Below are 14,873 nucleotides of genomic sequence, written 5' to 3' on the forward strand. Positions count from 1 at the left end.
CTTACATAGACGAGTGTATTTTGGAAACCACTTGGCTTCCCATTGCAGAATTCTTGGGAAGGGAGAACCCGTTGCTCTCTTTGTAGCCCTGTCTTCTGGAAAAGCTAATTTCAGAGCTGGGCTTACATAGCTTTTATTTCAGATTCCACTGACGGAGTAAAATAAGCACAGTATCATCCAAGCCAGAAATAGTGTTGCAGGGAGGGGTGTGTGTGATTCGAATCCAGATCCCAGGGTATTGAGATTTTAGTTAGAACCAGGCGAGTTTCTGTTAGGATGGATTCCAGCATCTGCATTCATGTGGAAGAATCCCTTGTTCAGACACAAAATTCCCATGTAGTATTTGGAGCATAAAGTGTTACTTGCAATACAAAATCCATGTGACTTTGGCATAAACCCAGCCTCCTGTTTTGCAGACATTTTCTGCAGATCAACACTGGGTTTTTACTTTTAAATCATGGCATAATTTACACTTCAGGGAGGTGCATGTGTAAAACCAGCAAAACACTCAAAGCAACTGACCCAAACAGCCACTTTCCTAAAAGCTGTTGCACTCGTTTCTTTTTCCAATACGAGAGATTTATTACCAGATCAGAAAAGGCCTGTGCCCCATAACTTGTGAATGGTTTCCTGAGTGATGGCTTTGGTGTAGGCGCAGTCTTCCAGAAGCCACAACATATACTGGTTTATCACATGTATATTCCAAGCCATAAAAGTAGCCTCGTACCTCCAGTAGTCCACAGACAGAATGCCAATGTGATGTTGGGCCATCAGTGAACACATGGCTTGCTGTTTGCCCCCATAATAAAGCTGGAATCCTTTGATCTTTCCATCTCCATACCTCAGAGCAGCCTTTCATTATGTATGTGGCTTTTCCAAGCCCTGCTCCATTTCCTCCTCAGTTAGCCCCGATTCCCATACCTCTGGAATTTCTCTGCTCTTGACTTATTTTGTTGAGGTGAGATATTGTCCTTCATTTGCAAGTCTGGGGTAGAGAAGGAGATTACTTACTTAGTTGATGATGATGTGAGCAAAATACCTGACCCCCTCTCCGATGCTCACATAAGCTCAGCGCACAAAAGTAGCCAATTCAGTTTAAACTTCCGTTTGCTAGAATGCCACCTAACTTTTAGGCCTTTCTTGTAGGTCTTTTGGGGTCGTCTTGTGGGAAATAGCCACATTAGCAGAGCAGCCTTACCAAGGCATGTCCAATGAGCAAGTTCTTCGCTTCGTGATGGAGGGCGGCCTTCTGGAGAAGCCAGACAACTGTCCTGATATGCTGTATGTATCGTCCCATCTTTATCTGCCTTTCTCTTCTCACCTGACTGCCTTGACTCTGATGCTAGCAAGCTGTCTGTGTCATCAAGGCAGGCTGAAGGGGTAGTGGGGGATATGGAACTGAGCTACCGCAGATTTGAGCAGATTCTTTTTGCTGAGACCCAGTTGCCCATGAAGATCACTTTCCCATTTACGCTGTTTCCCATTAAGGATTGCTGTCACTGAAGCCAGAGCAAGGAAGTCTTATGTGAGCAATGCCAAACCTCTGTCCTACACAATGTATTGCATGTATTTCATTGACCGTAACTCCAATTGGGAAAGGGCCATAGCTCAGCAGTAGAGCTTAGCATGCAGAAGATCCTGGATTTAATCTCCAGCTAGAGTTGGGAGACATACTGGCCTAAAACCCTGTAGAGCTGTTGCCAGTCAGTGTATACAGTACTGAGCTAGGTGGACAAGTGGTTTGACTCCATTTCAGCTTCTTATGAGCCCCTGATTCTTTCAAGTCAGGAATCTTCACAACACTAATGTTTCTTTTGGAAGGTTTTCCTCCCACGGGAAGCAGCTACAATGGTTAGGTCAGCTTTAGGCTGTTTCATCTCAACCCCCAGCTTTTACACAATCTGGTTTCAAGCCTGGTTCGCTTCTCTGTGAACTGGCTTTGTGGAAAAGAAATGCTGCGCCTTGCTGTTTGCGATTTTGTCGGAGGCCCACACAAGGGATGCAATAGCTTAGGGGGCCCCAGCTGCTTCAGATTCTTGGGGAAAGAGCTTATTTGGCCAGCGAACTCGGGATGGTGTCCGGTGACAATCCAGTGTTGTTTTGCTGCTTGCTCGCTCGCTCGGGTTGGGCAAGAGGAAGAGCCTGTTGGAGGTTGCCATGGAAGTGGATTTCCCCCACCTTGCATTCTTTCCCTTCCAGGATGGGAATCTCCAGCAGGCTCAAACGGCTTTGAAATTATGCTTGACATTGTGGGAATAGCTCAGCAAGGCGGGCGAGAGGAAGGGTGGGTGTGCTTGTGTGTGTTGTGGAGTTCTGTAGAGGAAAAGAAATGTTTTCCCATTTTCATTTCCTTTGGCGGGGACGACAACGGACAAATAGATGAGAATAATAGGGTGTTTTGTTTTGTTTTGTTTTAAAAGCTCTGAAGTGTGTGGTCTCCCCCCCCCCCCCGGCATTAAGACTGAAATAATGTTGAGAGAAATCTTTCACATATTTTTGTTTCCTTTGGGCATTTCCAAGCTATATTAGTCCCTGATTAAAGTTGGGGGTTTGGAATGAAGTTTCGTATAGAGTTAAATGTTGAGCTGCTAATAGGTACCAATTGACATGATTTATGGAATCAATAACTTCCTTCCCCCCTTGAATTGGCTTCAACTGATGGTCAGACTTTACATAATTCATTTTTCTGATCCTTCATGGGGTAAATGACTCAGTTTTGGAAAGCAGCAGACAACTGCAGAGCTTTGAATTCCAGCCCTCAATATGGTTACTAAGGTTTAATCCAGGGGCTGCCACTGAAGTACCAAGTCAAGTTCAAGGTCTTGCCCTGGGCGCACACACACGCACGTGTGTGTGTGTGTGTGTTTATGCACCATCCAGACAGGCAAGAGGCAATACCAGAGTTCAAGGAGTATTTTGAACTATTTTAAAAGATATTGTGAATAAGAACATACTGTTTGAGATTTCTGTATGTAGTGTGTGCTGTTGTATTGTGCTTTTGCTATTTTTTGTTGGGAGCTGCCCATAGTGGCTGGGGCAATCCAGTCGGATGGGTGGCATAATAAATAAATAAATGATGATGATGATGCTTTATGGCAGAGTTAGGATTTGAACTCAGGTCTCTCAGGTCCTACTCTGGCACTCTAACCACTACTCCACATTTGGCTTGTATATCATGTTGCTCTGCCTCCATCATTTGGAGTGTTGTTCCAACCAGCATCATACACACCTGCTGTTGGTCCAAAGGGGGCAGGAAACCATCTATCGCCAGGATCTGTCCTCTTTGCTCTACTGAAGGACCAGCTCCATTTGGCTCTTCCTCTCCCTGAACTGTTTTCATTCCAGCTGCTCAGTGTAAAAACTATTAACTTAAGGGTTCCTGAATTTTCTTCTTGCCCTCTTCTCTTCCCATCAACTGTTCCTTTTGTATGGTGCCTTTTAGACTGCAAGCCTCCAGGCAGAGATTTCCTTCCTTCCTTCCTTCCTTCCTTCCTTCCTTCCTTCCTTCCTTCCTTCCTTCCTTCCTTCCTTCCTTCCTTCCTTTTTTCTCTCTCTCCCCCATTGCTCATATCTAAGCTGCTCTGGGAGCCTTCTTCAAGTGTAAAAATACTGTACCTATAATGAATCATTGCCAGCTTAAACAGGGGGACCCTGACGGACCAAGACGGGTGGTTGTTGCTTTTCATTTCCAGCCACACAACTGCAGTTACATATTAATCCAGCCTCAGACATGGACTTCCATTCAGAATCCAGCAAAGAAGATGCTGTTATTAGCATATTGGTTTTCTCTTCTCCCTCCCGGTTCCATCCACTTACAGATTCTTCCTCCATCTTGGGAAGTGCATCTTGTTTCCAAGACAGTATAAACAAGGCCTCCTTAACCACTCGGTGCGAGTAGCAAAAAACTTCCTATTATGGGAAGCACTGGCACTGGCTTAAAGGAAGTGTGATGTGTGCTTGCTGGCGCTGCTAGTCACGTGTCTCCCGTTCCACTGGTTGTGGTATCTCCTCAGCAATGCCCAAAGGCCACAGGGCAGGAAGCCAGCCCAGTGTCCCATGCTCTTGGCTCCAGCTGGTGTGCCAGTCCATCCGTCCCCCGTCCCCCCCGAGACAGAGCCTCGTCAGCTGGGGAGGAACAGCGATGAAGTAACAGAAATGGATCTCGGATATTTTTGTCACACTCTTTCTCCTTGGTTGTGAGGGGGGTGGGGGAAGGTGAGGAGGGGGTGGCAGCTGTTCCTGCAGGCTGCCTGCTTTTCAAGAGGAGGGAAGCTAGGCAAACATAGGGCTTACTTAAAGGGGGATGGGGAGAGAACATTTCACCCCCTTGTCCTGGGCGTCTGCTGGGGGAAGGTAAGGGGGCAGTCCCCCCTCCTCAAATAAACCGTTATCCCAGATTTTCAGCTTTCATGTTTTTTAAAAAGTAAGTTTGTGGCATTTGTAGAATGGGGCCAAATGTACAGGCAGTATTCTTACTTTTTTGTGAGAAATTAGCCTGCTTCCCCTGTCATATTGCGCGCGCACACACACACACACATACCCCGTCCAAAAAAAATATTTGGAACACCCATGATCTATTACCAGGCTAGAATTCCATTTTGTTTTTCTGTTGAAGACATTTTTATGTAGACAGACCTTTGCAGCTGTTTAGTTTTTTTATTAACCAGTCACCTTACTGGTAATCTGTATTTTTGTTTGTACAGACGTACCTTGGTTCTCAAACAGAATCCGCTCTGGAAGTCTGTTCAGCTTCCGAAAACGTTCGAAAAGCAGGGCGCAGCTTCCGATTGGCTGCAGGAGCTTCCTGTGCTCAATCAGAAGCTGCATCGGGCGTTCAGCTTCCAAAGAACGTTCGCAAACCGGAACACTTACTTCCGGGTTTGCGGCGTTCGGGAGCCAAAACGTACGAGTACCAAGGCATTCAACAACCAAGGTACGACTGTATTCTTTTAAATGGTGTTTTCTAGTTTCACCTTGCAAACTGCCCCGATACTTTGCCATGTGGCGGCACAGAGACACATTTATAAATGAATAGATACTCAGCGCTGCAAAACTAGATTGGTGGTTTCACGCCCGTGTGTTTTCCTCTCTCCTCTTTCCAGTTTCGAGCTGATGCGCATGTGTTGGCAGTACAATCCCAAGATGAGACCCTCCTTCCTGGAGATCATCGGGAGCATAAAGGACGAACTGGACCCAGCCTTCAAAGAGGTCTCCTTCTTCTACAGCGACGAGAACAAGCCGCCCGACACGGAGGAGCTTGACTTAGAGACAGAGAACATGGAGAGCATTCCTTTGGATCCTTCCTCAAGCCTCCAACCTTCTGACAAACACTCAGGACATAAAGCTGAGAACGGCCCCGGCGTGGTGGTCCTGCGGGCCAGCTTTGAGGAGAGGCAGCCGTACGCGCACATGAACGGGGGGCGCAAGAATGAGCGAGCCTTGCCTTTGCCTCAGTCTTCGGCCTGCTGACCTTTCAGAACCAGGTGTTGTTGTTTTTGTCGTTGTCGCGAAATCGTGCATCTGCACAAGCATCGGGAGAGGGGCGGGGGAGAGAGAGAGCAAGCAAAGCAAGCAAGAAAAATAACAATATATTCAAAAGCCTACTGTACCTCAGTGGATCTTCAGAACTGTCATAGCTGCACACAGGAGAATCCTCTCTTCGGTTTAAAAGTCGAAATAGCATTTTTCTCTCTCTTTTTTTCTTTTTTTTTCAATATGCAAGCAGAAGATTGTTTCAAAGCAAAAAACAAAACTCTGAATGTGGGGCACACACTCAGCCTTCTAAAACTCTTTGACAGTAACAATAGCAAATGAAAACTTGAGAATCTGATGTGTGCATCCCCCTTTCTTTCCTTCCTTTCTGCTTCATAATGGGAAACATATCTGCGTGAAGTTCAACTGTACGGCACTTTTTTTTAAAAGAATCACATCAAAAGGAAAATGGCAGGCCAGCAGAGGCGCGCACACACACTCTCTCTCTCTCTTCCTCTCTCTCTCTCTCCCTCTCCCTCCCTCCCTCCTTCTCTCTTTCTCTGTCTCTCTCTGTTCCCCCTCGCAAGCACCTGCTGAACACTTTAGGTTGTTACAAAAGCAAAGCAGGATTTAAAGAGGGGCAGGGGGAAGGACTGGATTTTTAATATTATTCCTTAGTCTTTTTAGGATCACCTTAGAGATAAAAAGAAAGGCCATTATTTGTCCAAGCTTGTAAACTGTTTTCAACGCTGCCAAATTTTGCCAAAAAAACCACAAAACGAACTTTCTTTTAGGGGTGTTTGTTTTTGGGTAGGCATCAAGGGGGCAAAATAATCACATGGTCCCTTAAAATGAAACTCAGACCAATACACTCCAATCATACACTGGCATTATTTTAAACAAAAATCAGACTGTCTAGATTTTTTGTTTTGTTTTTTTGACTGGACAAAAAGCCTGATTTTTTTTAAAAATGCAGTTGAGAACCTAAAGGAGAGGGTAGAGGTGAAATAAATTACCTCCCCTTATATGAATTCTGGACAAAACTGGCACTGGTTAGCCAAATCGGGGGGGATGGGGCAGAGATGACTTTTGTGCAAAAATTCAACAGCACTACGAAAAGGAAATAGAAAAAAAGAAGGAATTTCCATGAGTTGTTCCTGCTGTTCCGTGGCAGGCTTGCGGGGAAATACTTAAGAGAAACACACACACAAAATGGAGAAGAATAGCCAATTAAACGGATTCAAGCATCCAACACTTTGTTGACCTTTTTTCTCTCTGTTATTAAGACTTCAAAGGGTCTTGCAGTTCTATGTTAGACCATGGATCATTTGCATACACATTGTCTTTTTGTGTCACTTTTATAACTTTTTTACAGTTCAGATGCTCATCTATATGTCTGTACAGAAAAAAAAAGCTGCTATTTTTTTTGTTCTTTATCTTTGTGGATTTAATCTATGAGAAATCTTCAGGTCTACCCCCTCTTTTTCCTCTTGCCAACCCCTCCCTCCCCATTCCCAAAAAAGTTTCTAAATGCTTTGTACTATAATGTGTAACTTCTCTTTTTCGCCTACCCCCCGCTTTCCCAAGATGTGATACCTGAAACATGATTTGCCATCAACTGTTAATGCCTTTTATAAATACGTTTCTGTTTCCTCCCCCCTGTCTTCCTCTCTCTCAAATCTCTCTATTCCTCCACCCCTTTTCTGTTAGTTATTTTAACCGTATCTATAGGCTGTTTGGGTGGGCCTGGGTGGGGGGAGATATATTTCTGGTAGCGTGACTTCTGCATCCTGCCTGGATATCTATCCTCCTCCCCCTTTTTTAACCGTCTCCTCCTTTTCCTCGCCCTTTGCCCGTAATACAGCACCCATGTCTGTTACAGTGCAAGGTATGATGCAAGCTCAGGTCAGGAAAACAAGTTAACTATTTAGTACATTCTTATTCAGTGTTCATATTCATATTGGTGTATTGATAGCCTCACCCCCATTTTCCTTTTGCCTTTGTTTTGTTTTTGGTTGTCTCTCTCAAACAACCACACGCATAAAAAAAAAAGTACATGCATATGTATTTTAAATGTTGGGTGCAACAGCTGTTGAGCTGCCAATACCAGATTTGGGGGTCATTTAAGAAAACAACAGATTGATTGGTTTTTAACCCTTTCATCCTACGAACAGCACGTCTCTTTTAGTTCTCAGCGCTGGCAACTTTGTACAAGGTCACAAAACCTCTGTGTTTGTTTTTCTTTCTTTTCTTTTTGAAAAAGTAGGCTCTGGTGGCAAAAAGCGAGGGTTGCTGATAGTTCCAGCTTGCAGAAAATGGTGGGTGGTTAAAAATGGAGGCAAGCCGCAAGAGGTCTTGAGCGTTTGGGGCCACTGTTTGTATGTGAGCCAGTGGTTCCCTTGCGGCAGCTATGAATATCCGCATAAGTTCAGACCAAACTCCCCAAACAAAGCGAGGAGTAATTTGTTAGCTGAGTTGCATATGTTCTGTAGAGGAACAGGGAGCCTGCAGTTTGCAAAATCAAGGTGCCTTAACACTCGTTAATTCACCTGTACTTAACTGCATGGAAGTTCTGTATTAGCACTGATCCAACCAAAGTCTGACAGCAAAAAAAGAAGGGTTGTTCTGGGATGGAAATGTTGAAATATTTCATTTTGGGCGGGAGGGGGTGTTTGACTGAGAACAAAGAATTAAAATATAATTGCTAGATGTGACTGGAGATAATGATATGTTTGTAGTGCTTCCCCTCCCCTCATTTGTGTAGCTTCAGTCCCATTATTTTCTTTTTCACCTATCCCATAGTTAGCTATATCCCCCCCTTTATAAAAAAAGAAAAAAAGAAAAAAAGGTATTCTATGTAGGATTTTTTTATTTATTTTTGTGCTATCAGTTTAAATCACTGTAGAGACGCCCCATAATAAATTTTAAATACTGAGATAAGGGTTTTTGAGTTATGACAAGGGGACAGTTTTTTATTTTTTCTTATTTTTTCAAACATTTATCTACCTCACTCTTATTTTTTTTTGTGTGTATATATATATATATATAAATATATAAATATACATCTCTCAGCAGCCAACAGTATACTGTTGATATACCGGTAACCTCATTCATTGTACAAACCACATCCTCCAGGTTTTGGAGAGGAGAGGTCACTACCAAATCAAAAAGGTCACCTAAAAAACATTTGTAGCTGCTGTTTTAAAAACACCGTTTATGCTTTCACTTGATGCTGTGTTGAGAGTTGAAAATCATTGTCAGAAGTCATTTGAGCTGAAATCAATAGCTGCTCTTAAAACCTGTTGAAATGAATGGGCGGGGGGGGGGGGACCTCAGTGGAATATGCCCATGTCCTCAAAAAGAATGGCTTAGTGAAGCACAACAGACCCAGGTCATCCTGGCTGAGAACTAGTGGCTCTCTGGGGTTTAAGAAAATGACAACTGTTAATACATTTATCATGCACCAGTTGTGTACTGAATTTGGATGGTTGCTCTGCTGTGTACGGATAAAGAGTCCAAGCAGATGCATGTCTTTCAGATGCCCCAAGCACCTACAGAAAAAGACTGCTGGAGCAAAGTGGTACCTACATGATAATGATGAAGTATGGTAGGTTCCGTTCTTTGGCTAAAACACACAGTGAAATGTGCTGTCCTCAAACCAAGAACCCACTCAATGTACACATTAGGAACTTTGGTGGAGAGTAGTGGGAGCTGATTCTGTTTAACAGGAGCACTGAGGCATGTTTCATTGAATGTGCTGATCATCTTGAAATCCTTTCCCCACACCTCCAAAACTCTGCTTTAGGTGTGGGTTCTGACCATCCCGTCGTCAGATTTGTCACAGCTTAATCTTATCAGTAAGATTTTTTTATTCTGCGTACCTGATTCTGGAAGTTGTTCCTGCAGGTATGGCTTGTGGCACCTGATTGTGTTAGCTGACTATTTTTTGAATTATAGAGCCTTTTAGATACATGGCCCGTGGTTACACACTTCAGTTGTCGCCTTGAGAGAGCATGACTATCTAGTTCCTGCGCTTGACCTTGGGATGAGTGGGAGGTGGGAAGGAATCTGGAACGCCAGATGTTCCGGGCTTCCCCTGGCTTAATCTCTTGGTTTTGCCCTTTTCTTCTTGGTGATCCTTTGTGGTGATGGTGGTGGCCTCTGTTCTCTTGCACATATTAAATCTCCACAACCGTGGGGATCCTCACTCAGTCCTTTCAGCTGGCTAAGAGGGTTTTGTTTAAAACTGTCCAAGTTATTATTATTTTTTATTGTATGTAGGTGGTTTTGAAATATTAGGAGAGAACACTAACAATGTAGTGCCCATCTAAAAAACACATTTCAGAAGCATTCAAGTGTAAGGCAGTCATGTGACTAAGCAAGTGGGCCCATGTGATAAGTCAGCCCATCTGGACCAAACCACCTCGACTCTACCATTGCATTCTGCACTCACAACATTTTTAATAATTCCATTTTGGTTTCCACAGTTCTTTGTATTGGGATTTGCGTGCGTGTGTACATGTATGTGTCCCTGATCATATCATATACCTGGCTTTTCCCATATGGTTGTTTATGCATGTCAAACAGAATTAATGTTGGCTTCATATTGGGCATGAGGCTGGGGTTTTCAGCAAGACTCTTGTCTTGCATGGGATGGAGAACTGATTTTAGATCTTGATGGGCTTGAATTAAAGATGTTTGGATTAACGTTGTAAAAAGAAAATCTACTCATGTTCTTAATAGTAAACACAGAAGATCTTTGCTCCTTCAGTCACCAGATGTGACTTACCAACACAGATTGTCTTCATTGAAGGAAAAAAAGAAAGCTGAACTACCAGGTCCGTTATGTATTTTGATCAGAACATAAGAATAACCTTGATGGATCAGACCAAGGATCCAACCAGTCTTAGCATCCATTTTTCCACAGTTGCCAGCTAGATGTTTCTAAGCAGTCAACAAGCCAGGTACGAAGGCTGCAGCCCTTCTAGTTTATATCCTCCTGCAAGAGGGTTGTTGCATCTGGATCCAGATGTTCCATTTAATTTACATGGCCATCAGCCATTGTTATGGCCTCTCGTCCTCCATGGAGCCTCCTTTTTAAATCCATATAAACCAGTGGCTATCCTTGTATCTTGTAGCAGCAAGTTCTGTGTTTTCTTTCATGTGTCCTGAACCTTCTACCATTGGGTGACCCAGAGATCCAGTGTCAACGAGAAGAACTTTTTGTAACCCATTTTCTCTCCCTTGTGCATTTTTTTTTTAAAAAACTCTATCATCCGCCCCCCCCTTAATGTTTTATATTCTAAATTTTAAAGTCGCTGAACTTCTTAGTTTCTCCTTTCTGGGAAAATGGTCCAACCCCATGGTCACACCTTTTCCAGCTTGTTGAGATGTAGTGAGCAGAATCATACCCAACATTTCAAGTGACTTTGCACCAATTGATTAGGTTATTTGTAATGTTATTTTCAATAAATTTCCAAACAATCCCTAATTGGTTTATTTCATTGCCACTGCACATTAATAGCCACCACAACCTCCAGTATGTATTCTTGGAAACAACTTGATGGTTCAGATCCCATCAAACATGTATGTGTAAAGTTAGGGTTATTTTTTGGTCCATTGTGCATCACACAATTTCATTCCCCATGTTCTTCTTTGGAGCTTTTCATGGTCAGCATGAGTGTTCACTATCCTTAATAAATTAAAAAGCATCAGTCCCAATACAGATCCTGTTGGGACTTTCTTGTTTATATTCCCCCATTGAGAGGTTTCCCCATTATTCTTCGTTTCTGCCTCCTGTTCTTTAATCTTAGTAATCCATAGGAGTTGCCTTTTTATTCCATAACTGCTAAATTGATCCAGGAGTCTCTGATGAAGGATTTTGGCAAAATATTTTTTAGAAGTCAGAGCAATATAATATCTATTGGATTATCCTGATCTACCTGTTTTTTGAATCTCTCAAAGAATTCTAAAATGTGGGTGAGGCAGGATTTCAATTTGCAGAAGCCAGTTTGCTGCTTATGTTTAATAATTCTGTCTTCTGTACACTATGCCAATTTTACTGGGATGGATGTTCAGTGAATGGACCTGTCTTTTTCCAGGTCCTCCTGGCTCACTTAAAAAAATATAATTGTTGGGATTTGGCTACTTTCTAATCCTCCAGTATAGAGGCCAGTTTGTACTGAAGCAACATGCAAATTTTTAAGAGCAACAATTTCTCATTTGGAGTTTTCAAAGAACAGCATGTATGCCGTCCAGAAATGGTGACTTGTTAACTTCTGATCTTATAATTAGCCCCAGATTTTCATTTCATGACACCTCCATTTGATGTAGTACCCACCCCCACCCACCCCCCAAAATGTGATTCATATGTGTCTGTCACTGAGTTCTTTTGGTGATGTGCAGGAGGTGGTTTGGTTTCAGAGGAAGGAATTTTGTATCAACACAGAAGTGTTGCATGCTTGATTACTATTAAATCAGATGTTAACCTTGTTATGAAAAGAACTAGACACCAAAAGCAGAGCATGAGGTGGGGCTAATTTCCAATTAATTTCTCCTCCTTGAGAGAAGAGATGTTACGATTCTTTCACAGTTTAACGCTGATGCTTCTGTTGATACAGAAAATAAAAGAAATGCTCAGCCTCAAGACTAGTCACGAGATGGAACTGCTTTTTAGATCTCTGGGAACCTGCTGTGGGTTGTTTACTACAATCCATGGCTGTATGAATGACACTCCTGTTGTTGATATAATGTTCTATGTAGTTCTATTTTTTAAAAAAAATCCATTCCAGTAGTAACGCATTCTTGTTATGCTCTTTTAATTTTGTTTTTTCAATGGTGTACTCCATCACTGGATAACAATGAGTGGATCTATTGGGGCTCCTGCCATAGTTGCATAGCCCAGCAATGAACTCTATATACTGCGACCCCACTCTTTTAAGCATAATTAAAAGGAAAAAAATGTTGGCACAAACAGAAATAACAAGAGAGCATGTCCATATATATGTGCCGACTCAATGGTTATGTATAGGTTAAACCCTTTTTTCCCCCTGCGGGTGCTGAAGATACAGAACCAATGGGGTTGTATTCTAGAAGTTGCTGGCTATCATCTCAGTTTGGAAGACCAACCGGTTCTGAGTCAAGGCACTTAACATTTCTTTTTAATAGGTTTTTTAAAAGAACTATAAGGAGGTCTATCCAAACTGAAGGCAGAAAATATGCAAGACTCTGTGAAATACAGGTATGGGGCAAAGATACTGATCTACAAAGACACAGTTTGCCCGAAGTTCGGCATAGTTTACAAAGCATGACAACATCCAACTAATTAATTTGACCTTGCATAATTGAATTCCTGTCTCAGTGTCTTTGCTGTGGAGTCAAGTACACTATGTAGAACTTTATTAAAGGCTATTACTCATGATAACAAGTTTACCCTGATCCAGCTCTCCATGTGCACATGGAGTTCTGCACACCTGGCTTCCCTGTTCACCTTAATGGAAGGCAGCTCCGCTGAAGTAAATGGGGAACTCCTTGCTGGAGTAGCGCATGTGCTCTACGCACGTACTAGAGCAATTGGAAGGGATTGCTGGACTGGGCCACCTGACCATAAATAAGTGTTGCACAAGTTCCAGATGGCTTTCATTAGATGTGCATGTGGAATGGGTGTGTACTTGTGTGTGGTTGTCATCTTTTACTTTTGTATCCTTTCTGTTGACTAGCAATCCATTAGCATTTTCAATAGGGCTCTTAAGTCCAGTAGATTACGGGTAGTCAGTTGACAAAGCTCTGGTTTACAAAACAAAACCCTTATTACATATTTCATTGCATTTTATAAGTACATAGAATGATTTTTATAGAAATGTTTGTAGTTTATAAATGCCTAAAATAATTTAAGGGCACTTTTCAGTGTGTGTGGATGTATGTCTAAGGTTTTCTTTTCCTTTCCTTTCCTTTTTAGGATACTGGTTTTACTAGTTAGCTTTACAATATGCCAAAAAAGGATCCTGTACCAACTCTTAAATCATGGTTCATTTGTTGCCCCAAATACACAGTAAACCCAGAATATGTTCTGTATCTTCAGTCACCTGGTCTTCCAGAGCCCTCTGGATGGGTGGGATCATCTTCAACTGGTCATTTCACTTATACTGTATGGGTGCAGGTTGGGATAAAACCTCATTGGTTAAGGAAACAGAACCATTGTTGCTGCTACGCAGTCTTTAGCTACAATCCTCAGTATGCTTCTTTGGAAGTAAATTACACTGAAATCCAGGGTAAATGCATCTCCAAGTAAACGTGTTTGGGATTGGAATTATTGTTTGCATTATTTAAGTACCTGCTTTATTGTTGCCTAGGTTGATTGAAGGATTTGACTGCATAGTATGATATCGTGGTGAAAAGCCACTTTCAATACTTATCACTGAAAGAAAGACAACTTACGTTTACAGATTCCTTATCACTTCTATTCAAAGAAAAGGTGGCTTCATATGCAGCCTGTACAATTTATGTAGATATTTAGCAACATTAAATCTTTGTTTTAAATGACCATCAAAGGTCCCTATTTATTATTCTAATTATTTAAACAAGAATACCGAAGATCCAATTTCTGTACCCAAATTAAAACAGCTCCTTCTCCTCTTTACCCGAAGGGTTCTGGGTAGTTCTGTTGCCTTTTTAAATATTTTTTTTTCTGTTTTCTAAACCAGTGAGGTTTGAGAAGAAAGGACTGGCCAGAGTTGTTCTACCTCTAGAACAAAAAAGTTGGGAAAAAACACAGAAACTAGAAAGTGCTATGGAACTGAATGCATTTGCAAACAACATTTTCCAAGTTACCTTGTTTAAAATATAAAGTTTTTTTAAAAAATAAAAAAATAAAATAAAACAGTAATAACATGGCCAATTTATTACATAAAGACTTGCTATGTATAAATTATTCCTAAAGAAATTCCTGTGTTTATATTAAAATGAATCAGTAGATGATGAAAAAAATTCAAAATGTTTTTGTATATTCTGTTGTAAGAATTTATTCCTGTTGCGATATATTCTGGATTCTTTACATTATGAAAAAAAGAACCTTTTGTCTATTTTGAATGGCTGAAGCTAAGGCTCCTTTAGTTTCTCTTACTCTGCTTTTTTTCTAGTAGTTACAGTACTACATAATTAAGTTAAATAAAAAGAATTCTGTATGCATTTTTGCGTACTGTGTATTGCCTTTTATTCAGAATACAAGATACTTTTTAAAAAGTGCAGCCTCTTCTAACAAGATGTGCTCTAAATGATGATGATGAATTTCTATTAAAGCTGCTTTGTTTCTTCGGGAGGGGAGCGTGGTCCACCCTTTGGATAATTCTTCTTAACAAAAGTATCTGCAGTAACGCAGCTTTTAAAATTCAAGATTTTCCTCA

At 41.7% G+C, this 14,873-nt stretch overlaps 1 protein-coding gene across 1 annotated transcript in view; it reads left to right on the forward strand.

The window, feature by feature from the left end:
* IGF1R (insulin like growth factor 1 receptor) overlaps positions 1 to 14,658 on the forward strand; it is a 190,665-nt gene extending 176,007 nt beyond the window's left edge. Inside the window, exons 20-21 of the mRNA XM_081171034.1 lie at positions 1,147 to 1,281; positions 5,103 to 14,658. Coding sequence (XP_081027160.1) covers positions 1,147 to 1,281; positions 5,103 to 5,469 — 502 coding nt within the window. The 3' untranslated portion in view covers positions 5,470 to 14,658. The remainder of the gene's footprint in view (positions 1 to 1,146; positions 1,282 to 5,102) is intronic.
* The last annotated feature ends 215 nt before the right edge of the window (positions 14,659 to 14,873 follow it).

The sequence above is a fragment of the Podarcis bocagei genome, assembly GCF_964188305.1.
Source record: "Podarcis bocagei genome assembly, chromosome: 14".
In the NCBI taxonomy this organism is placed as follows: domain Eukaryota; kingdom Metazoa; phylum Chordata; class Lepidosauria; order Squamata; family Lacertidae; genus Podarcis; species Podarcis bocagei.